Genomic DNA, 22537 nt, shown 5'->3' with positions numbered 1-22537 from the left:
CACAACTTTACTGTTTTTGTTCAGTCTTATGTTTCTCATCAAAATTGTTTCTAGCAATAACAACAGACGAAGCTACTATCTGGTGAACAAACTGGTTAATTAATTTACAGCCAGTATATTTCCCTCTGGAGTTGGTGGTGACCAAAAACAGAGCTAAAAGTAGAGTGAATATTAGACTTACAATTCTCATGTAGATGCAGACAAAAGCAATGTTCATGTTATTCTGTGTCTGCTGGATGTGTAGATAAGCAACTGTTTGCTTGCCATGTCAACTTTTCTGGTTGATCATATGTCAGATGTTTACAGCTTGTTGAGATTCCCCCAGCTGGTCAAAAAGTCAATTAAGGACAGTTTTGTGCAAGTTACTCAGAAAGTATAATATGTTACTCTAATTACTTATTATTTCTTTAAAAAAAAGGATTTTACTTACAGACTTGGATCGGTAACTGTAATATAATAACTGTTTTGGAAATTGTAATGCCTTACACCACTCATTACCGTGGGAAGTAATACTAGTTCAGTAAAATATTACTAAGTAATGCGTTACTGCCCAACACTGATTAAGGAGGCTTTACATATTATTAATGTATAAGTGAAATTGTTTGTGTTGAAAACTATTGAAGTAAAATAACTAAGGTGTTTTAACTATGTACCACTAATGGTCACTTTAAAATTGCAATTTGTATCCTCACTGTAACTATTTTAAGGCAAATACACCTTCCAATCCGTCCTTCTCAAATGCTCTCTGCTGTCAAACGATGACCACGGATTTTAAAAATTGTAATAGAGGAAATTTGTTGTGACCGACTAACGTACATTTACAATGGTTTCCATGATATTTGAGGAACTCACAGTCATGCAGGTGTAAGGGAAGTACAGCACAGTACAAAGTGTAATTTATAGTTGAGTGGAGTGGAGAAGGTGAGTAGAGTGAGGTTTCAGAACATGGTCTAATAACCTCACAGCGTCACTTTATCCACAGCAATTGTGCCGGAGCTCCTTAGCTTCGTTGCTACGGCAATCTGAGCGTCATTGTCCTCATTTGTGGCCCGGGGCAGTGGTTCGTGAAGGAAGTATTTTCTTAAATGACAATAAAAAGCACAATAAGAGGGTGTAAACGAGCAGTTTGATCATGTTTATTTCACAAAAGATCCAGTTTAGAGGAGACAGGTGGATTTCCTTACACTCTTTGCACATGAGTATGGGCAGGATGACTGTGTGAAAATCTCAGAATGAGCATTTGTGTTCACATGATAGACATGTGGCTGTACTTTACACCAGTGCCTCTGTTTTTATGAGTTTTATTTTATACCAATATTAGCAGTGGCAATATTATCCTACTTGTGTTTGACATTGGATGCTGTGCATGTGATTGTCTATATTTGTAAAATTCAAAGTCTCAAGCTCAGACTGCTGTAGCCTAACCGGCTAAGCTTGGGCCCACATTAACTCTGGGACCCTCACAAAGGTCTGCCAGCTACACAGTAAAAACATTGTACTGAAACAAGTCGCCTATCCCCCACCCGTCTCTGGTCATGGAGTAGCGGCACGGCGCATGAGGGAGGCCACTACGATGCTATCTAACTCGCTCATCAGCAGTTAAGAAGAACAAACCCAAAGAAGACCTTGAATGGAGAGGAATGTGAAAAGGCTTCAGTTGCACTGAGAGCTTGAGTCAGTGTCCTACAAATCTAGCTCTTTTTTTCTGACCACTAATTTGCAACAACAAATACCATTTATTCAGAAAGATACTTAATGCCAACATTAAGAAACCTTTTTCATAAATGTTTCTACATTACATTCATTACGTTACATGTCATTTAACTGACGCTTTTATCCAAAGTGATTTCCAATTAAATGCTTTCAACTTTGAAGGTGCAAAACTCCAGACAACAAAAAGCAAGTGCAACTACATAAACTATAAATAGGCAAAACTACAAGGAGCCATATAAAAAAAAGCAGCTATATATATTTTTTCTTTTTTTTCTTCACACCCAGGTTTCTAGCAGTCTGGGTGGGGCTTCTACAAAATGTTTGCCGAAAACAAATTTAATTCAAATTCACTTAAAATGTTCTTTGTTTGGCAATGATTCGTAACAACTTAGTTATTTTTGATGGTTATATTTCGAAATTGACAGCACTTGATTAAGGTGAGGGAAAGAAAGTGTGTCTAATGATCTATGTCAAAGTCCTGTGCACATTCACTAAAACGTAGTATAGACTGTACATAGTTAACAAGTTTGTTTCAAAACAAGTTGCACTTGCAGATTTGTGACTTTTTATGGCATTATATTTGTAACTCTAATATGAGCGATCGAAGGGACGTTTTGTGGATGATAGCAAAACACTGAAAAATACATTTATCATGAACAGAGATTCTTGTTTGCCCAAATTAAATCATTCTTTATCTCATAAGGATTTATTGTGCATGCTGTTTCCAAAGACAAAGACTTGATTTGTTTTAAGAAAAGACTCAATAACAAGGTCCAAGAATTTTGAACTGCAGGGGCCCAGGTTCCATTCTGCCCAAGATTATTCTTTCTAGATGGATCAATCCTAAGTGTGATAGATAAGAACGTAAGAAGCTGGGTCCGGACTAGTTTAATGATAGCCAGGCAGATTCTTCTCAGCGGATGGAGGAATGAAGGCGTGCCGTCAATCCAGGAGTGGGCTTGAGAGATGGCTAGAGTGGCAGCGTTTGAAAACGTAACATATAAACGGTTTGCAAGATTGAATATTTACACTAGAATATGGGGCTTTCTGGAGGGCTCCTAAGAAGCCGAGAGAGGTGAATACTAAGTTCTTATTGTTTCATCACATATACCATATGATGTGTTTATTTGGTTTACAGTTCTCTATTTTGATATATATTTTTTGTTGTATTTCCTTGAATGTAATGGTTATTATTATTTCATCTTGTCTCAATTTTTGTCTAAGCAAGTGGTGTTGACAGGTGGGGGACTTAAAGTGGGAGGGGTGTGTTCCTGTTGTGAGCTGTACACTAAGTGTTTTGTTCTAAAACAAAAGACAAGCTGTTAATCCTAAAAAAAAACACTCGATAACGGAAGAAATGAATTGAAGATTTCTTTGCAGCGCATGATCCATCCCAATACCGACATGGCCTCTTCAGGTCTCAGATGTCTATGCAGGTGTCTGTCTATGAGCGAGTGACCTTTTAGCAGGGTTAAACTGTTAAGAAAATACTCATTTTGTATGGGCTCATTGAGTTGGAGAAGCTGCAAATCCCTTCAGTGATTTTTCTGCGTGCAAAATGGCTCTTTTGCAGGTGACAAAACAGCCTCATTCTATTAGGGCTGCATGTAGGACAATACGACAGGGTGTTATGGCCGCCACAACAATGGCAGTGAAATTAAAGATGTAAAGTAGCTGTTGGAGGCCGAGTAGAAATGGTTACAGAGGGTTGTGGTGGGATAGGGGTAGGATGAGTAAGAGGCGGGTCTGATGGGTTATGTACAGCACTTAAGCAGCAGGAGAAGCTACAAGGGAGGCGGATCCATATCTGTCACTCTCTTTTCCTTTTTCACTGTCCCTTTTTCTCTCAGCTTTCACATCCATGTCTCTAGTTTCTCTTGGCCCGATTTCCATCCCGTGCCCCACCTAAGTGTGTGAAAGTTGGATGCATCTCCTCTTCACAGATTGCTTGCATGTTTTTACACTGTAAGTGTGAGAAAAACAATTATTTTGTAAGACTTGTATCCTTCTGTATGAAAGTGCAAAGTAAAAGCAGGATAAATGAGTCGATTGGAGTGGGAATGCACACCAAACAAATTATATAAAAGTGAAAAGTAATAAATAAAGGAGAGGAAATGAAAAGCAGCTTGATGGTGGAGGGTGATAGGAGGTGCACTCGTCAAAAAGGCAATCGGTTCAAATTAAAAATAAAGTGAAGAAGAGAAGAAGAAAGATGTGAGGGACAAGAAAGAGATAGCAGCACACATGTCACACATCGGGATACCTTTGGATGAAAGTCTTAGGGGGAAGAATCAAAGCTTTAAGGATTTGTGTGTGCAATCCGTATGTGTGCGTGGCTGCATGCGTGTCTGGTTTGCATATTTAGCGCATTATCAGTTTTGACTGCAGTCATTTCCAGTGCACTGAGTGAGATATCGGAGCTGTGATCTGCCTGGGGGAAGTGATGGCCGTGAAAAAAACGCTTGAGTTGCAACATGTGAGCTGTGTGCTGTAGCTGGGTTCAATATTCAATCTCGAATGCTGTTCAGCTCTGCTCAAGACAACCTGATTACCTCAACTAACAAACACAAACCTTAACACTCTTACTTCTTTTCCAAACTCAGTTATTCCTCCACAGTTGCATGGTCCATAGTCCCTTGTTTGTCTATCATCATGTCTGTTTTATTATTATTTCACCCCGCAACAACTCTTCTGGTAGTAGCCTACGTGTTAGTCTTTTTGTCTTGCTCCCTCTTTCTGCATTTGTTTCTCTCCAGTCATTTAGTCCTAAGCCAAAGAAGGGCACTCTTCTCCAAGCGGTTGTATGCTCTGTAGGTCACTGGAAGGTCAGCTGAGAGGAAACATTAACAGCAGAGACACTTGGCCTCCAGCATAAACCCCTAACAATGACTGTCTCTCTCTCATGCATCCATGCTCATGGCCATCACAGGACGTTGTGATTTGTTTGAGGTACAAATTAACTGAACTGAAGTCGGAGTGTGTGTGTGTGTGTGAGTGAAAGTGTGACGTGCGTTTTTGCACCAGTGTCACATCTCCTCACATACACATGGACACAATAAGAGAGATTAGCAAAGTCAACAGAGGTGTTTTGCAGTCACAACATATGACTTACATGTCACATTACTTTACTTCCATTACATATTAGCAGCTCCTTCTCCCCCCCTGCCATTTGAAGGACTGCAGTCTTTGGCACTTTCATGCCATTTGTCATTTGTCATTTCACTTAAATTGGCTTCATTTTGTGTGTGAATGCAACACCATGAATGCCTTTGAGGAGAGACTTTGCACCGTTTTTCCAATTTAATTGATTAATTGCATCTTGCCTCTCTCTATAAGTGTGTTTCACTCCACCTGTTTTAACCACAGTTTCAATTTGCCATTAAAAAACTGGAGTAGAAGGAAAAAAGCAAAAGTGAAATCATTGCAAAAAGTGACAACATATTTGAATAAATCATGACATAATGTGACTTAAACGGCAACTAAAGTTTCTGCTTCCCTGGAGAGACAAAAAGCTTAAATTGCGTCAGACGTAAAACATCAGATCTCGGTGGGCTGATTAAGAAACTGTAATATAATGAATATATGTAGAAACATAAATGCCATATTTTCATTATGTTTTAACATTACTTTTGTGTGTTTAAGGTTTGTCTGTTGTTCTTTTAATTACGTCATCTCGAGTTATCAGCATCAGCTTGATGATCATCTTGATGCAGCCAAGTTCTAATTTTTGCATAAGAGTAGCGGATGGAAAATTGGCAAATGTCAATTATTTCACATTTCCCTTTGCCAATTTTCAGAAATTCTTTTTAAATGTGGACTTAATTTGTATGCAAGCTTAACTCATGACAGCATGCTTTTAGCCCCTCCTACAAGTGTGGCCAGCTGGAACAAGTACTTTTTTGCCTTCCAAAATGGTGTTCTGACACTCATAGAAAGTTTGTTTCAAGCAAATCCCAGCATTTTGCAGATGTGGACCAGCGTAGGTGCAACTTACCGAAGATGTTTTGTCCCTCCTTTTCTTTTTCCTGCCCTCCCGGCCTAGATAACCCACCTCTCAGATTTCCTGAGGGCTGAGCCTTGGGCTTTTTGTCAACTGTGTTATAAGATAGTGGGGCCCAGACACCCGGTCCCAAGGGCCCTAACACATAGGACATTAGCCTAGTGCCTACAGTGTAGCTCTGTGGACCAGATAGTTCTCCCTCCCTCTCTCTCTCCAAGACCCTCCCTCCTTCTTTCATTGGTGCAAATGGCAAAAGAAAAGAGGTGATTGTTTGGAGACAAGAGGGATGAATTTGTCTACCTGAGACAGGAGAAGAAAGGCAATTTGAAAGGGACTTGTCAGGGGTTGGGGATCGGGTGGTTGGAGGGTGTCCCACTTTTCAGAAAGAATGGACTGTGTGTCAGCATATTCTTTTCTACACTATGTGCGCCTGTAATGCACACACTGTACAGTGTGTGCATGAATGTGTTTGTGTGCACATTTATGTGTGTCTCTGGTGTGCATCCCTTCTTCAGCATAGTTACATGAGGATGCATGTGCTCAGATTTCTCCTTTCTGTCATAATTTATCCTTATTCCTGTTTAGAGGAATTTTTTATCTCACTTTGTAGTGTCCACGTTATGTCTCCTTTTGTCTCCTGAGATCTTTGTACTTTGCAGGAGACTAGAACTGTGTGGCAATGATAGTAGCCCACACTTTTTCTTCCCTCCTACTGTTTTTTGTGATTGTTGGTCCTCAGTTTTGAAACCTTAGTAAAACCCAGATCTTAAGGAAGCTCATCCCAAATTGCAGCAGAGTCCCATTGGTGTGGATTGGATACATCTTGCATCCCGTAATTCTCCAAGAGTGCAGTGTGGGACCATATTGTTGAAAATGAAGTGTAGAAGAGTAAGTGTAGTTAGTAATAAAGTATTGGTAGGCAGTAGTATTAGTAGGCAGTAATAGTAGTAGTAGTAAGACTCTCCTATTGGTCAGCTTTGTTCTCATCAGCAGCCAGTTTGTAACATATTTATCATTTTAAAGAAAGATTTTTGGGTCTTCAATAATTGAAGTTTCTTAGGAAATCACGGGGGCTGTTGTTTGAGAAAATCCTCTTATTCTGGATGAAAATGTTTCTTTCTTTTTACTTAGTATTTGGAGAGACAAGTAGGCTTCATTTACATGTATCACTCATAATCACTTGTGTAATTTATGCTGCTGCAGCTCATAAATCAATGAGGGACAATTTGTGTAAGTCAGTATTTTACAGCCTATATGTGACAGGGAAAAAAAGGAATGCCAAAATGAGTGACACTGCCCTCCCAAAACCTCTGACATGATTCAATCACTGGTTTGGAAATGATAATTAAAACAACAGTCTGCATTAAAACTGAATTATTACATTTTTAAACTCCTAACAGAGTGAGACTTTTATTACAAAAGCATCAACAGGAAATAATTACGTTATCAAAACAGAGATATAGCAATACTTACTTAGTACATGTAACTTAACTGGTGCAAAAACATCACTGTTGTGATTCACAAAGGAAACAAGAATCTCTGCAACATGAACAACTTAAAGGATCACTTATATCTTGCATGTTTTACTGATCTGGGATCTGAATTTAAAGAATAACCATGCTCTAGCCCAGCCAGAGAATCCAAAATAGTGCCAACATATAACTTCGTAACTTGTTTTGGATCCTTTTTTCACTACTTCCTATCTTTGAGTTTAGTAGATGCTCTTAACTTCTGAGGATCCAGAAATGGACAAGGTATTTATGTCCAACTTTGAGCAGACGCCTGCTCTCTTCATCATTATTAGGGCTCTGAACTGGATAAAACCCTGCTCCTTCCCCCTTTCATCTCCTTTATCACCATCTCTCTGTTAAATCACTCCTCTGAAGTCACTTCTGGCCTTGTTCTCGAGTTCTTTAATTGAGTTTGGTAGAAAAACAAATCGTCTAAGAAGGGGGCGCTCCTGCAAAGGTGGAGCCATAAATCGTACTGGTAATTTAAGGTGCCCACCCAGTCCCCAAACTCCTCCATATAGGTCCTCGGAGAAGTTCCCCTCAAAAAGACACTTGGCTGCTTTTTAGCTGCTCTTTAAAGGGAAAACATTGTTCTTTAACGCTCTCATGTTTCTGGTGATGACATGACATTTTTAGGGGTGTTTGAATGAGTCTGAGTGCGGTGTGGGAGGGCCTGGAAGAATGACAGAATAAGTGCTTCTAGGGTGAGAGGTTAGGGAATCATGAGAGGAGGCTGCACGCTGCATCGAGGTTGACCCTTAACCGAGTGTCATCTCATGGCTCACTGCTGTAGCAGATAAACCTCTGCTTTTTGGGGAACTCAAATCTGCTTCGGAATGAAATACTTTTACACTTACTAATCGACTGTACAGCTTACATTACTGCTGATCCTTTTCCAAATGATATCACACTTATTACATGGCTTTGTTTAATACTCAATTCTGATTGGTTATTTCTGAAGAGCAAACGGCTGCTATAACAGGCCATTGCTATGGACAGAGTTCTGCTCCCAGACTCTGGAGGACCATTTTTGAATCAATAAAATCATTTTTTAACTTTTAGATTTTGTGTAAAATTAGGCCAATTGATTTTGTAAGCAGCCACGTTATAAGTGGCGTAATGTAGAGCGAGCGGGGCATTATTACTAGTTAAAACCCCTATAGGGTGATTCAAGTCCTGCGTCACCCTGTTAGGGTTTAATTTGCAGTAATGAACCGGTTGCTCTGCATTATCCCTTATTTGATTACATCACAAAATGTTTACAATGCAGAGTTTCACTTGTTTTTGAGCCTTTTTCATCCTGGTATTAAAATCAACATTCCCAGTCCTGATTTGAACCTGATTGAGATAATATTATTATTTGACAGTGAAAGTATTCTTCAGTTATCCTTGGTAATACAGTTAAAAAATGAGTAATGATTTAACAGATTTTGCACTGCACTAACACAAGATGATAATATTTCTTTGACTGTAAAGCAGATGTGATGTGTTCCCTGTGATTAATTACTTATTCACAGCTAGTTTGTAGGTTAGTTTTCATGACAATCACAATTACAAAATTAGCAATGACGTAAAATATACACCATTTATTGTAAAAGGGTTAATGTGTTAAAGGCAATGTCTTATATCACTGTGAGAATTTAATCATGTAAAAGGTAATGGGGCCAATTTCAAGATAAGAGTATTATCCAATGAGCAGATGCAACTGGTTAAGTAATTGTGCGAACATATGGCTCAACCTGCTCAATTTCTGTCAACAACAGTAATCTCCACTGCTCAGTGAAGTAACCGGTTAATTAGAAAGTGGAACTTTGTGTCAACAAGGGTTACCGGGGTAACTAGAATGCACTAATACTGTAGTAGAGAATTACGGAAACAGGTTAAGAATGACTCATTATGCAGCCAAAGAGGTTTGAAGAGTGTCATGACAGATTATTTGACAGTTTAATAAATAAAACTACCATGGCAGCTTTTGTTAATGGGAAGATCTTGTAGTGTTTTTTAAGTTTGTAGAATCCCTCCAGAAGGGCAATACGTTTTTTTTCGTCTTAGTCATCACTGCTAGTTTTGTTTGTTTTTTGCAATAGAAAATCCTCTGACTCAGGCAGGATGGTAGAGGTTGTGATGAAAAGCAATGATATAGAGGCTAATAGAAAGTTGTATTCTACATGTCTCCCCCTTGTTTGGCTGCAAAGATGAAGGTACAGCGGAATATGTCTCAAAAACTCTTAAAGGAATTGTCTGACATTTTGGGTGATACCATAAATTAATACTTTAATACTTTCTTGCAGAGATTTAGATGAAAAGATTAATACCACTCTCATGTCTGTACGGTAAATATCAAGCTAAAAAAAGCAGGCGGTTAGCTTAGCTTAAGTTAGCTTTCCCCTTGATTTAAGTCTTAATGCTAAGTTAAGCTAACCGGCTGTTGGCTGTAGCTTCTTTCCATACACAAATGAAAGTGCTATCAATCTTCTCATCTAGCAAGAAAGCGCATAAACGTATTACTAAAAATGTATCCAGTAATACACAAGGATGTATAGAAAGCTACAGAGCATTTTGATGAATAGAACATACACCAGTATACAAAGGAACAAATAGGTGTTACTGACGTTGTAGATTTTCACTATCTTAAATGTCTAACAGTGTGTTCATGAAAAAGGTCATATGTATCTGTTCAATGTGCTACCTTGTCCCAGTGTGGAACAAAAGACAGCACAATTAGCCAAACAATTAATAACTAATAATTAAATTACTAATTAAATACTAATTTCATATTTGTTCCTATTAGGACGACTTAAATATTGATTACTGGATATTGAATAGAAGGAGCAGATGAGTTAATGAACTTGATCTCTTTATTTCTTACGAGTATAAATGTTGACCAGCTCAAAGAAAGCGCTTTAGCTAAAAATATATTCAGAACTGGGATAACAGTATCCATATTATGATTCAGGTGATATAGTAAAAGAATACACAGGCAGTGAAAATAAATTATTTGAATAACAATAATAATTATAACAACAATAATTATAATAAACAGTGTCAAATTAGGGTTCATAAACCTTTTTGTTTGCTCTCTTTCTTTTGTGAAAATTCCTTTAAAATTGTCCATAAGCAAAAAAATCCAGCATGTTTTCATTAATGTTGCAAACGGGATTTCCCTTGCCTGGGCCGCCCCTTTGGTCTCACACATTTACAATATTCACAGTTACTATAGACCTGTTCGGCACATATTGAGCCCCATTGCAGTCAGTCAGGCTGTCAGTGGGGACAAAACTATGACGTGCAATTACATTTTTGTGTTTACATGTGAGTGCCTAGCCGACGGGAAGCAGAATATTCCTCTCTGTCTTCCTCCATCAAAATAGGTACCTATAGATAGGGAGTAAAACAGTCATTTCCTCCCATGATTCATCTGTTTGCCAACATACCATTGTCATAATTAATCAAGAGACAATCAAGATGAAGACACACAAACTGCATGTCTGTAACATTACATACGCACTGTCCTCTAGTTAGACCTTCATCTCCATTTACACAACCATCTCCGGTTCCCCCAGTGTTCCTATTTGTTAACCTTTCTCCTCACCCTCTCAGCCCATGGCCGTCACCATGTTAGAGTGGTGCGGGTGCCCAAAGGAAGGGTGTATCGGGGTGGGCGTGGGAAGCATGTGTCCAGCGTGGCCAAAATGTGGCAAGTGGCCCATGGACATGTGTCCAGCCAAAGAGCTGAAGGGAGAGCTCTTGTCGTGAAGGCTTTTGGAAAACTCCTCATAGCTGTCGCAGCCCCGCTTGCTCTTTTTGGACTTGTTGGACATTTTTCGGTTGCGTGTCTGTATTCCCTCCTTTTTCATGGTCAGAGGCCGGTTTACCTGTTTAAAGAGGGAGAAGTTCTGGTTCAAGATCTGGTTCAAGTTTGGAGGGAAAGTTCAAACCAAGAACTTATATTGCCATAAACTTATAGATGTAAACAAATACATTTTGTATGGACATGGATACATTTGTTTGGTAAGTCCATAAAGGATATAAATATTCAATATTTTTGTTATAACCTTTTATGCATTAGTCAGTCCCTCAATGCTTTCCTACTTCCCTATCCTGTCCGTGCCCCAAACTCATTGGATCCTATACTAAGAATGTAAATCTTTCAAAATTGCTTAAAAGTGTAGCCTATATTTTCAATTAAAATAAATCCCTGAAACAGAAATGCCCTGTCATTTGTGGCAAGCATCACTCACAGAGGTGTAAACAGTGTATTTGCTAGGGACTATTTTCAGTTGTGGATTAATACACATTTGGTGCTCTAGTAAGTATCTCGCACCGGAACTGTGTATGTGGAACTGTGTGGCTTGTTTATGTTTTTTAATAGTTTTCCGACAACAATGGCTGTCTATGGCACAATAAAATAAGCTATATCAGGCGTTGGCTACACAGACAATACTTGTTTGTGGGATTTGATATAGGATTTGTTGACAATAGAGAAAATATAAAACATCATCAGATTCATTCTTTAAAAATATGCATCCGGAGTACCTATTATCTTTTTGATGCCTCTGGTCTTAATGCTATTCATATGGAGCCTTGTGGCAGTCCCACTCAACAACAGTCCCACCATTGTGACTCCCAGGAGTATTACGCCTACCATGGAAACAATAAAGTGCAAAGAAAGAAAACACCATCGAGTCCAACAGTGTCTGAGACAACAAAACAGCCCTCTCTCTCTCTCTCTTTTCTGCCTCTCTTATCCCTCAAGAATCAGTGTGACCTGCCTGCCTACTTCCCATCTATTTGACCCTGTCGGGCCCAACTTGGCGTTCAGCTGTCAAAGACTTACATTGTGCAGTTTATAGTAGAGTCCGCAGGCATTGCACACTGGGTCTCCATTCGCATTGCGCCTCCAGAGTGTGGTAGTGGTCGTCTGGCAGTTAGCACAACAGGTGCCTGCTCGTCTGGCAGCAGACTGTGGAAAGATCTCAAGCTTTAATAAGAGTTCAACAGCCCAAGCAGACAGCACAGGTCGGTTTAAGAATACATTTAAGAATGTTTTTCAGTATGTACAATGTATAAGGTTAGTTTAACTTTCTATTTCATTACATTAGTGTCACAACTAACGATTATATTGCATATATAACATCTTTATATGTATTATATACTATATTAATTGTTTGGTTTATAAAACCTCAGCAGGATGTGTTTCCATCATTCCCGGAGGCAATAGTGACATTTTAAAATGTATTGTTTTGTTGGACCAAGTGAAAAAATGACTTAAACACAACTGCTGCCTGTTCATTTTTTGTTGAGTGACAAATTGAGTAACAAGCTAAAAGTTGCACCTCTGTGTTGACATGACCAATTGTAAACATTCAGAGTCACCTCCTCTATTTTACAGCAGATTTCAAATAAAAATAAAATGTCTCATAATTTGAAAAAGTATATTTGTCATTACAAATGCTCCAGTCACATGCACAAAGCTCAGCCTACTGTAGCCTACTAGTTTATGACGACTAAGGAGCCCTAACAGACGCTCCTGATGGTTATTGTGACTCTTCACTTTCCAGGAAGAGCATAAAGCGGCCCCTTCAGTCAAAAATGAATTATCTAATATTATATAATCTTTTTTCTTCTTCTTATGAATACTCTGAAAATCAGATGTCCATGGTTTGTGCCCTATTTGGTCAAACACAAGCTTCCATAACTTTTTCCAATTTTCTTTTTTTAAATGTTCACTGTGCTGTTCTTTCTCTGTTATGGACGGAGAGCTTGACCACTATGAAATGAGGTTTGAGCCTAAAGTAAGGAGGCCGCAGGAGGAAACAGGCGCCGGCCACGCTGCTTTATCTGGACCGGTCAGATATCCGGATAGGAAACTACTGGAAGGCTGCTACTGGCCCTGAACACAAGACGCTCTGGAGCACTGCGAGCTGCGACCGAGCCGTACGGAAACCAGGCCTGATATATGGCTATATTACAGGCTTCACAGACGCTGAAGTTAACCTTCGTATATTGTGTGTGAAACAGACAGCTGTTTGCAGACGTGGTCCGCAGGTCAGTATCAATAGATTTAGATTTAGGTTGTCGCAGCGATGTAGACTCACAGCCGCCCGCATGCGTCAACAAACTGACTCTGATTGGTTAAAAAAAAAAAATTCTGAAAGTAATTCTGCTGGTTTACTCTAAATTATAATCACAATATTCTCAAAAAAAATGTTTTTTAATTTAGTCGTAATAATTTTCTCACCGGTAGCCTCTGCTCGGTTGACCTTTTTTTAGTGTGAAGTTGCGCACCTTCCTTTTCTCGTGCGTTTAGATCTTAGATCAAATAATACTTCTTCAGTGACCTAATGCTGCTTTCGTTAGAAGAAAAACTGATTTTACTTCTATTGCCTCAATTTTTCTAAGTCCTTTTTTCCAGCATTCTTTAAAAATAAAACAATTCCAAAGCCTGGTGGCCCACTGCCGTACATTGTTATGCTACTGATTTAATCAGCAGTGTCTGTGGTCTCTGCAAATATTGTCTTCATGTATAGCTGACTCCTGCTGCATCACACAACTACAAACCCAACTGGTGTAAAAGGTTAATTGGATAAAATTAGGCTGAAAATATAGTGCTTTACTTTGAAATTATTATGGCAATGATCAAATTGTATAAATAATTATTTTAGCTGAAGTCCAATAAATAGTTTTTTTAAGAATTCATTTCAAGTAAGATTTCACCCTTGAAATATTTCCATAACACTGCATTTGTTAAGAAAATAATAATAAAAAAAAAAGGTTTACATGTCAGTTTTACAGTTATTCGTAGGTTTAGTGTGACATGGACTTGGGGCTGTCTGTGCTGTTTGACCTGCTCCCAACAACACTGGTTTTTGAAGCAGGTCATGATGGAAATAACTCCAAAGCTGCTTTGTCCATTTACACTAAGACTGCCACTGTCCTGTCAACTTTCTAACCTAGGCAGATTTGTAACAGTGTTATCACATAATCCAATGGACTAAATATATCCATCCAAAATGGACACTTTAGTCTTTTTGTTTGCAAAAAACAAAATCACAATCGTGATCTGCTCTGCTGCCGACATGTGAAAATAAAAACAAACCTTGACTTCAACACTTCACCTTACACAAAAAAATAAACTGAACCCGTGTGTTGTTTTGAGGGATGGAGTGCTGGCCCTGCTATCAATGACAGTATCAGAAGCAGCAGTAATAATGATAAGAGAAACAACACCGATAGTCCCACTCTGCTAACAGCTTGAGCGTTAAGGAGCAAGAGGTGAGCAAGCAACACAATTCCTGGAAACTGATTGGCAAAATATAACTTTCCTGAAATTGTACCTCCTCCCCCTCTCAGTCTCCCTCCACCGCACACTCTTTTTTATTTACTGCCACCTTCAACACACATACACACACACATACACACACACACACACACACACACACGCACACACACACACACACACACACACTGCCCCTCTCTCTTATATACTGATGGGACTTACCAGTCTGCGTTTGGGTTTGATGAGTGGCCTGTTCTGGCCGTTCATCTTGTGGTACAGCCCGCAGGCGTTGCACAGGTAGTGTCCGGTGCTGTCACGTCTCCATAGAGGTGTAGAGGTTGCACCGCAGTTCACACACTCACGGCCCTCTGGAGAAAACACACACAGTGACGTCAGATTATAAGCATTGCATTTCCACAAAACATTCAATTATAGATTAGTATTACTATTAGTATTATAGAAAGTATATGTTGTATCCAACTTTCCTATGACATCTTCTTTGTGAGAGTAAAGAGAAAGAAATAGTGTGTGCATGACTCTGTTACAGTTGTGCAATAGCAGAATTACAAAACAGCTAAAAGTAGAAGAATTCGCTGTACAATCAGTAAATATAATTCCATCTGTGCTATCAAGCCTCTGTTACTAAAACATCAAACCAATGCTTCACTAATGCAAAAGACATGTCCTGTAAAACATAAATGAGTAGATGTGAGATGAATGCCTTTCACCCTTGAAATAAAAACCATTAAAGAAAATTACATAATTTATGGCAACATTTTAGGAAATTATTTAACTTAATAACAGCAATCATCTATCCCTATAATAATCAAAGTCATAAAACAACATTTTGCCACCAGTTAATATGTCTTGCTTATTTAATAAAAAGTTAAATTAAAGTGCAGTTCAGGTTACCCAACACTGTATCCCTGTTAATAAACTGATTCAACACAATCAGGTTTAAGCTGCGAGCTCCTGGTCTGTAATCAAATAACAATCAGGACAATGTATTATGTAACAGAGATGTGACTCCTAGCCTAAATCCTGAGGTTTTTGGCTCTGTGTGCACGCAGATCTTCCTTTCACACCTCTGGACTGGTTCCAGTTCACTGTTCTGCTGCAGCCAGCCCAGGCGTAATTACAGAGTCACGGTTAACAAAAGAGGATTATCAAAGTCGCTCTGTGCTGGAGGACTCTTGTTGGCTTTGGCCTGCACAAGAATTTCTTGGGAAAAAACATGATTATTATTTATTTGTATTATAATAATAATTATTATTATTTTATTTTATTTTTTAAATTTTTTTTATTTTTTCTTATTCAATTTCCAAAATAATGAAAAAGCTTTATGGTGCTCAAATCACAGTCTGTACAGTATACTGACTGTGTTAAAGGTCATGCAAGATAAATCAAAAATAAATAGATATGCTTACGTTTGTAATATATTAAATGGCTTTTACACGATTTAGTCATTTTGAACAGTAAATGGTTTAGAGCTAGAGAGTTTGGGTTTTTTGTAGCTAAATGTTGTTCCTCGAGAGTTGTGTGAACTATAATATTATAGATCTGCTTAATGTTGGCTCAGATTCATAAACCGCTTGTGTGTTTGTGTGTGTGTGTGTGTGTGTGTGTGTGTGTGTGTGTGTGTGTGTGTGTGTGTGTGTGTGTGTGTGCATTATCAAGAATATTTACAGAGCAGTAGGCTATCAGAATTATACATGTGGCATTTAAAAACAAACCGATTCTGATCGTTCGCTATAACGTCAATAAACTCATCTTTGCACTAGATACACAAACGTTATGTGCAGTATTGAGTGCCACATGATATTTTTAAAAATGCATAACGTTAGGCAACTTTCTGCTTGTTTGCTTAAGAGTAACTACTTTTGGTTTTAGTTTAGTTGAATTGCACCTGACTCGCTATAGAAAAGCCAACCTGTGGTAAAAATCGTTATACAAACTCATCTCACAGAAGTCGAAGTCCAAATAGGCCTACTGTCTGAATATTGTCAGATTGAATTTATTTTGTATCGTGACTGTAGTCTCTGGTGTGTTTGCAATGCACTCACCGGTGCAGGAACGTGTCTTGCCTTTGTTCCTGGAGGTGTAGTTGGATGCTGCTCCCAGCAGACTGCCCTGGTGAAACAGACTGCTGCCGTACTCATGTGCTGACGGGAGAGAGTAGGGATATGTCGGAATGGGATGGTGGGTGGAGGGGGTCTGAGCGCTCATGGAAGCCAGGCTGCTCCTCAGGGGGCTGGAGCCCTCCATCTTCATCCCATCCGATAACGACACTTGGTATTTGATAGATTCCTTTTCGTCCATGGTGGCAGTGGGAGACGCGGCCCCCGGGTCTGGTGATACGTCCTTTGGTGGTGTAGGGGGGAAAGGGTACAGGTGCGGGCTGGAGTGGGACGGCGGTGTTAACGAGGATGCGGACACCGTGTTTGAGTTGCTGCTGCATGGGTAGACCGCGGAGAGGCCGCCGGGGGACGCGGAGCCGTGGTGGTGCAGGCTGGGCTTGCTGAAGGGGCTGACGGCCCAGGCGTTGTGGTGGTGAGCCGACAGGGCGGCTTTCCCTCCGTCCAGCCAGGAGATCCCCGGGCTGTGGATGAGATGAGGACGGCAGACCTGACTCCCAGTCAAACGAGCTGAGAAAACAAAAAGCAGACTAAGTATTATAGCTACATGGTGATTAAACTTATGAAGATATGTGGGGTTTGCTGTCGCATGCAAATTTGGATGCAAAACTAAGCGAGACTTGTTGATTCACACACTGGCCTGATTTAAACGTGTAAATAAATTCACAAAAATAGACCAGAATTAAATCAGTAGGCTACATCCTTGACTGAAAAATAAAACAAACACATTAGCCTAATCTAAGTATAGAATAATAAAGCCGCCTAATAGAATTTCAAGATAGGGTGAATGCCTAAAAAAAAACTGTAATGTAAAGTAAAATGTGACAGCTAATGAACTAGCCTACTTTATTTGACCCATAATCTATGGGTCAGAAATGAATCATTTTAATTAACGTTTTAAACTGCAGAAAACTGTCAGGTGATAATGTTTAGTATGATAGGCTTCTGACCTGACTGGCATCACAAGGAAACACCTAAACCACGTAGGAAACGGATTTCAGAAAAAAATATGTATATGGCGTTATAGCTGATAGCCTACTACAAGGCGAGTCAAAGACGAGTTTCTGTAGCCTAGTCTTGTAGCCTATAAAGTTGCATCCCACTCCATCTTACCGTGCGCTTGGCTGTAGGACACTCTGGCCCTGGCAGAGTTGTGGTAGTACGGGTTTCCTTGTGAGTCCAGGTGATTAAAGAAAACGTCCACCTCATCCGGAGGCAGGAGCTGCGCCGTGGGCTCCATGTAGTTGTGCCCCAGGCCGTGGTGGTGAGAGTCCGGGTGTTGTCCGTTCAGCATGGCATGGTGATGCATCCAGCGGGGCTGATCTGCAGCCACTTCCATCTTTGTGGCTTTCTGTAGCGCGCTTTTATGAGTTAACGAATATCCAGGGAGAGTTCCCAGGGTGGTCTAAAACAGGCCTATGTGTTCTTTACGAGATCTTGACTGTGTCCATTTACACTAGAGTAGACATTGAATTTGCTCCTCTGACTTAAATTCCTCTTTTCTCCTGGACATTGAGTCGAGTTTGACACTGGGAACCTGAAACAGGCAAACATCAGATGTGAATATTTGGAAGGCAGGGGCAATGAGCATCAGTTCTCTATGTAGTGATGTAATTCAAGATGTAAAAAATCCTCCCACCCACCATATTTACTACCACAACTCTTCTCCTTACTCATCCACGACCTATTCGCCTTTTCACAAATATCACTCAATAAGCTGCTTCACTCAACATGACAGTAAGATAAACACGCCGTACCTTTGCCAATATTTATCCGCAGCGTCCGATCAGCTCGCGCCTCTTTGGAAAAATGTCCCTTTTTTGTTGCTTCAGGTCCTGTCCAGTTCTCGCTGGTGTTTGTCAGAGTGAACGCCGTCCACTGGGACTATAAGCAACACGTATACTGTGGCTGACAGCGCGGGGCCAGGCTTGTCAAGCTCATGGGCGGAGTCTCCATTTAAAGCTTTGACTCAGCCAATTGCACAGCACCTCTACAAAACCTCAGAGGCGGTTCCCCCCACCAGAAGATGCTTCTATAATCCTGATATGGAGAAACATGGCCATAGCTTCTCGGGGCCAGACCTATGACTTTGTTGTAGCCTACTTCATGGGATTGAATGTTTCATCACCAGTGTATTATTCCCTGCAGCATGATATAATATCCATTTTAAAATGAATGGGCATCATTCAAACATAGTCCTATGGTCCTATACATGCCTACAGCCTAGTCTACGCGGTGACTATGTTCCATTAAGGGCACAACAATGCAACCGCAGACAAATGATTATACAAATACAATAACTTGCATTGAATTTAAGTAACATTGTCACTGACACATGTAAACACGCCAGCTTTGCAACTATGTCAGTACATCCACATTTTTTGTCTTTCTGCATATTGTGGGTGTGTATTGACTGTGTGTGAGACAATGGTTCATTACCAGCAAAGTCCCACTCGCTGCCTCTAACTCTCATGCTTAAAGGAAACTTTTAACAGGGAAATAAATGTAGAACCGTGTCTTAAAGATGTGCAGCGACTTGAATCTACAGAAGTGTTCTTGTGTGTAAATCAGTGTGTAAATCTCTCTTGTGCACTGTCCCTGTATAAAAGGCATGGCATTTCTGGCCTTATTCCTTCTGCACTCTGGTCGCTTATGTTCAGGCTGCACTTTTTAGAGATCTCTGTCTCTCTCTCTCTCTCTCTCTCTCTCTCTCTCTCTCTCTCTCTCTCGCATGACTGACATACTATAATTGGAGAGGGAGCGCGTGCAGCCCCAACCGGTCGAGACTGCCGCCTTCTTGACGCCGTTTCCTGACGTCAGTGCATCTTATTGAAGAAAAAAAAATATCAGGACACGAACTTTTCCTAGAGAAAGAGAGACGGGGTTGCCCGGAGTCTGCTGCAGTCCCAGCGGATGAACTCGAGGAAGGACTCTGCAACTGATATTTACACTGTAGCAGCATTAATAATACATCAATAGCCCACATCCTCCTGATTCTTCTGTGATTTCGTAGAACAGGCCAGCAAGCACTGCGTGACAAACCGCTCAGGTGAATTTGAGATGAACTTGGGTTTGATTTAATTAGCCTAACCTATTATAGAAAACCCAAATGTCCTCAATTAGCAATTTTCGCAGAATCTCACCCACCAGCAGACATTTTCGGTTGCTCACATTGACGGCAAGTATTTTGGTTATCTTGATAATCTTAAAAAATAAGGAGCTTGCCAGTGTTTGTGCGAAACAGGTCCAACAGGCCAGGGCCATAGATCTGATGTAGTCTGGAGTGATTGTGTTCAGGTGTGAGAGTGAATGAAGTGTCCAGCAGTGGATGCAGGCTGCAGGAAGAGATGTCCTTATTAACCATCAGCCTTTGCTCTTGATGCGCATTGAAGCCCACTTATGACTAAAAAGGAAAACAATAATAACGAAGGAATCACGTGACATGTGATATAATCCAAAATAAACTATGTGCAGTTGATATTATTCATATTGTAGGCTATTATTAGAAATTGGTTTGTCTATTTTCATTTGCCAAGACAAAGAACGCAATTTTCAAATCTATCTATGTATCTATGTATCTATGTATGTATGTATGTATCTATCTATCTATCTATCTATCTATCTATCTATCTATCTATCTATCTATCTATCTATCTATCTATCTTTCTATCTATCTATCTATTTATCCAAACATTTATTACATAACATCTAACAACTGCCCTTATAGTCCTGATTCCAACAGAAACTTTAATGATGATTAATATCTTTAGATAAATCCTTTTTTTTCTCTTAATCAGGTTACAATGTTTAAAGAACTGAATGTCATTCTTTACATAGAGACAACGATTCCTTTCCAGGAGAAACGCAGCCCTGCAGACTGAAGAAAGCAACACACCGGAGGGACAAGTGTGGCAGCATTAGAGCTCATCAGCATGATAATGTGGAAATACACATGCTTTGAGTGTGAGCCCTTTTGATCTGGCGTGGCGATAAAACCTTATCGGCGGCGAACATCCACTTCCATTTTAGGATTTGACATTAATTCAATCCGCCCTTCTTTTTTTTTTAACTGCTCTTTTTCTCACACGAGCACAGGAGAAAGGGAGAGGTCGCAGCCCGATTCAGTCGTGAGAATCTCATTATAGGACTGCCATTGAAAGGAAGTAGTTTTACCACACAATAAATATAAAGATGGAATGTCACTAAAAAATGTCAATTTATTCTTAGTCTATTAATCCTAATTAAAGCCGAATTAATTTGAAGTAGCTTATGATTGTTGTTTTTCTTCTTAACTTTATTTATATTAGTAGGCCTATTAGTATTGGTGTGTTTTTTTGTTGTTGTTTATTTTGTAGTATTATTAATACACAAGTATTATTATTATTATTATTATTATTATTATACAAAATAATTGCAATTGTTTTTACCACAAGGTGTTCAATTGTATTGACGTGCGTGTGTGTTTAGTAGCTCCCCCAGATTGAAAGAGAAATCCAATGCTGTTAGGATCCTTGAGTCCCACTGATTATAACCCTTCCCGGGGTAATTTTTCATCGGTGCTGGCTAATCTTTGTTCTTTGTGAAGATAATAAATAGCCTAATCGTTATCAGCGAGCTGCTGGAGGTGTCGGGGAGAATGGGGGCTGATCGGCCCGGGAAATATGCTCCAAAGTGCCGCGGAATAAATGGCATTTCTTATCTCTCTCTCCCAGATTATCGCCGCCTTTTCAAACTCGCACAACAAATACATCCAATGCAGGGAATGCATCATTTACTGAGGCAGATCTGTGTAAATGATAGATAGATTAGAGGGAGGGGGCTGCATGAAGCGTGTGTGTGTGTGTGTGTGTGTGTGTGTGTGTGTGTGGGGAGGGGGGGGGGGGGGGGGGGGGGGGGGGGGTATTATTTACAAGTTTAATGTTCTGCATGTGCAAAGTCTTTATTCTGTGTATTTAGACCGCATAAATAAAGCTCGCTGTCCCATTGTATTTAGGTTATCTGCGGCAGCCATCTGAGGTTCTGGTTCTTTCTTGTGGTATCTTATTTCTTTCATGTTGGATTTTACTGGATAAGAGTTAGACGCAGCCGCTTCACTCAGGGGGACAACCATATTTGAAAAATGTTTTCATGTGTTGCAAATTTTGCAAATAGAAAATACGACCAAGCGTTATGCTTACAAACCGACGGTCTGGGTTACAACCAGGTCATGTTCGATTAACTTGATATTTGAAACTAATAGGCCAGGAGTGTGATTTTATTTTCATTTGACTTTTTATCATGATCTAAATCAGCACGTTGTGTGTTTGGTTGCTTTCAAACCTGAAGCATTATGTTCCTTAAAACAATGAAAACAGTAAAGATGATTTGATAAGGCCATTGAAGTCAAATTGGACTCAACCCTCTTATTTTGTCAAACTAGGCTATTTATTCATTTCATCAAAACATCTATGGGCCAAATTTCACTTAAGGAAAACAACTTTCATTATGACACAGAGATGTAGAATTAAAACACTTCATAAGGTGAACATGTTGCCCTGTTAGGCACAAAGAATGATGAGTAACCAATTTATTGTAGTGTTAAAGCATTATGTAGGCTATGAGTGAGGGGAGTGACCAGAAAAGGTATTTTTTCCCCCATTACATACAAACTGGATGCTTAATAACTTGGCAGCTGCAGCAGCCCTGGGTGCTGTTGATGGTCTCCAGGGTAACAGAGATAACAGCACAGTCATTTTCCATATCTTACAGTCTATTATATTCAAGGATTAGTTCTCCTTCCCGAAAAGGTCAAACATAAAGTCAAGCCAAAGAGAAGTGCTCCTCCTCCGCCTCCTCCTTCACCCTACTGTGACAGAGCATTTCCCCTTGTATATATGTGTATATATATATATATATATAT

General features: G+C 39.7%; 1 protein-coding gene and 1 long non-coding RNA gene across 3 annotated transcripts in view; both read right to left on the bottom strand.

Moving 5' to 3' along the window:
- Positions 1–10009: 10009 nt before the first annotated feature.
- gata2b (GATA binding protein 2b) lies at positions 10010–18584 on the bottom strand. 2 transcript variants are annotated; one of them, XM_034870165.1, is made up of 6 exons: positions 18396–18584; positions 17752–18175; positions 16567–17148; positions 14726–14871; positions 12062–12205; positions 10010–11099 (listed from the first exon to the last, which is right to left on the bottom strand). In XM_034870165.1, exons 2-6 carry the CDS (start codon positions 17975–17977, stop codon positions 10821–10823), a joined length of 1377 nt encoding a protein of 458 aa, XP_034726056.1. In that variant the 5' UTR covers positions 17978–18175; positions 18396–18584; the 3' UTR covers positions 10010–10820. The 2 variants fall into 2 exon arrangements, with proteins under 2 accessions (XP_034726056.1, XP_034726057.1); XM_034870166.1 differs by having other exon boundaries at positions 12062–12187.
- A 1087-nt stretch (positions 18585–19671) lies between these two features.
- Positions 19672–22537, bottom strand: part of LOC117944070 — a 10580-nt gene continuing 7714 nt past the window's right edge. Inside the window, exon 3 of the long non-coding RNA XR_004656491.1 lies at positions 19672–19682. This is a non-coding gene — a long non-coding RNA (uncharacterized LOC117944070). The remainder of the gene's footprint in view (positions 19683–22537) is intronic.

Source organism: Etheostoma cragini, chromosome 4 (assembly GCF_013103735.1).
Source record: "Etheostoma cragini isolate CJK2018 chromosome 4, CSU_Ecrag_1.0, whole genome shotgun sequence".
Classification (NCBI taxonomy): domain Eukaryota; kingdom Metazoa; phylum Chordata; class Actinopteri; order Perciformes; family Percidae; genus Etheostoma; species Etheostoma cragini.
The sequence above is the reverse complement of the archived record's forward strand: the minus strand, read 5'-3'. Positions and strand labels throughout refer to the sequence as shown.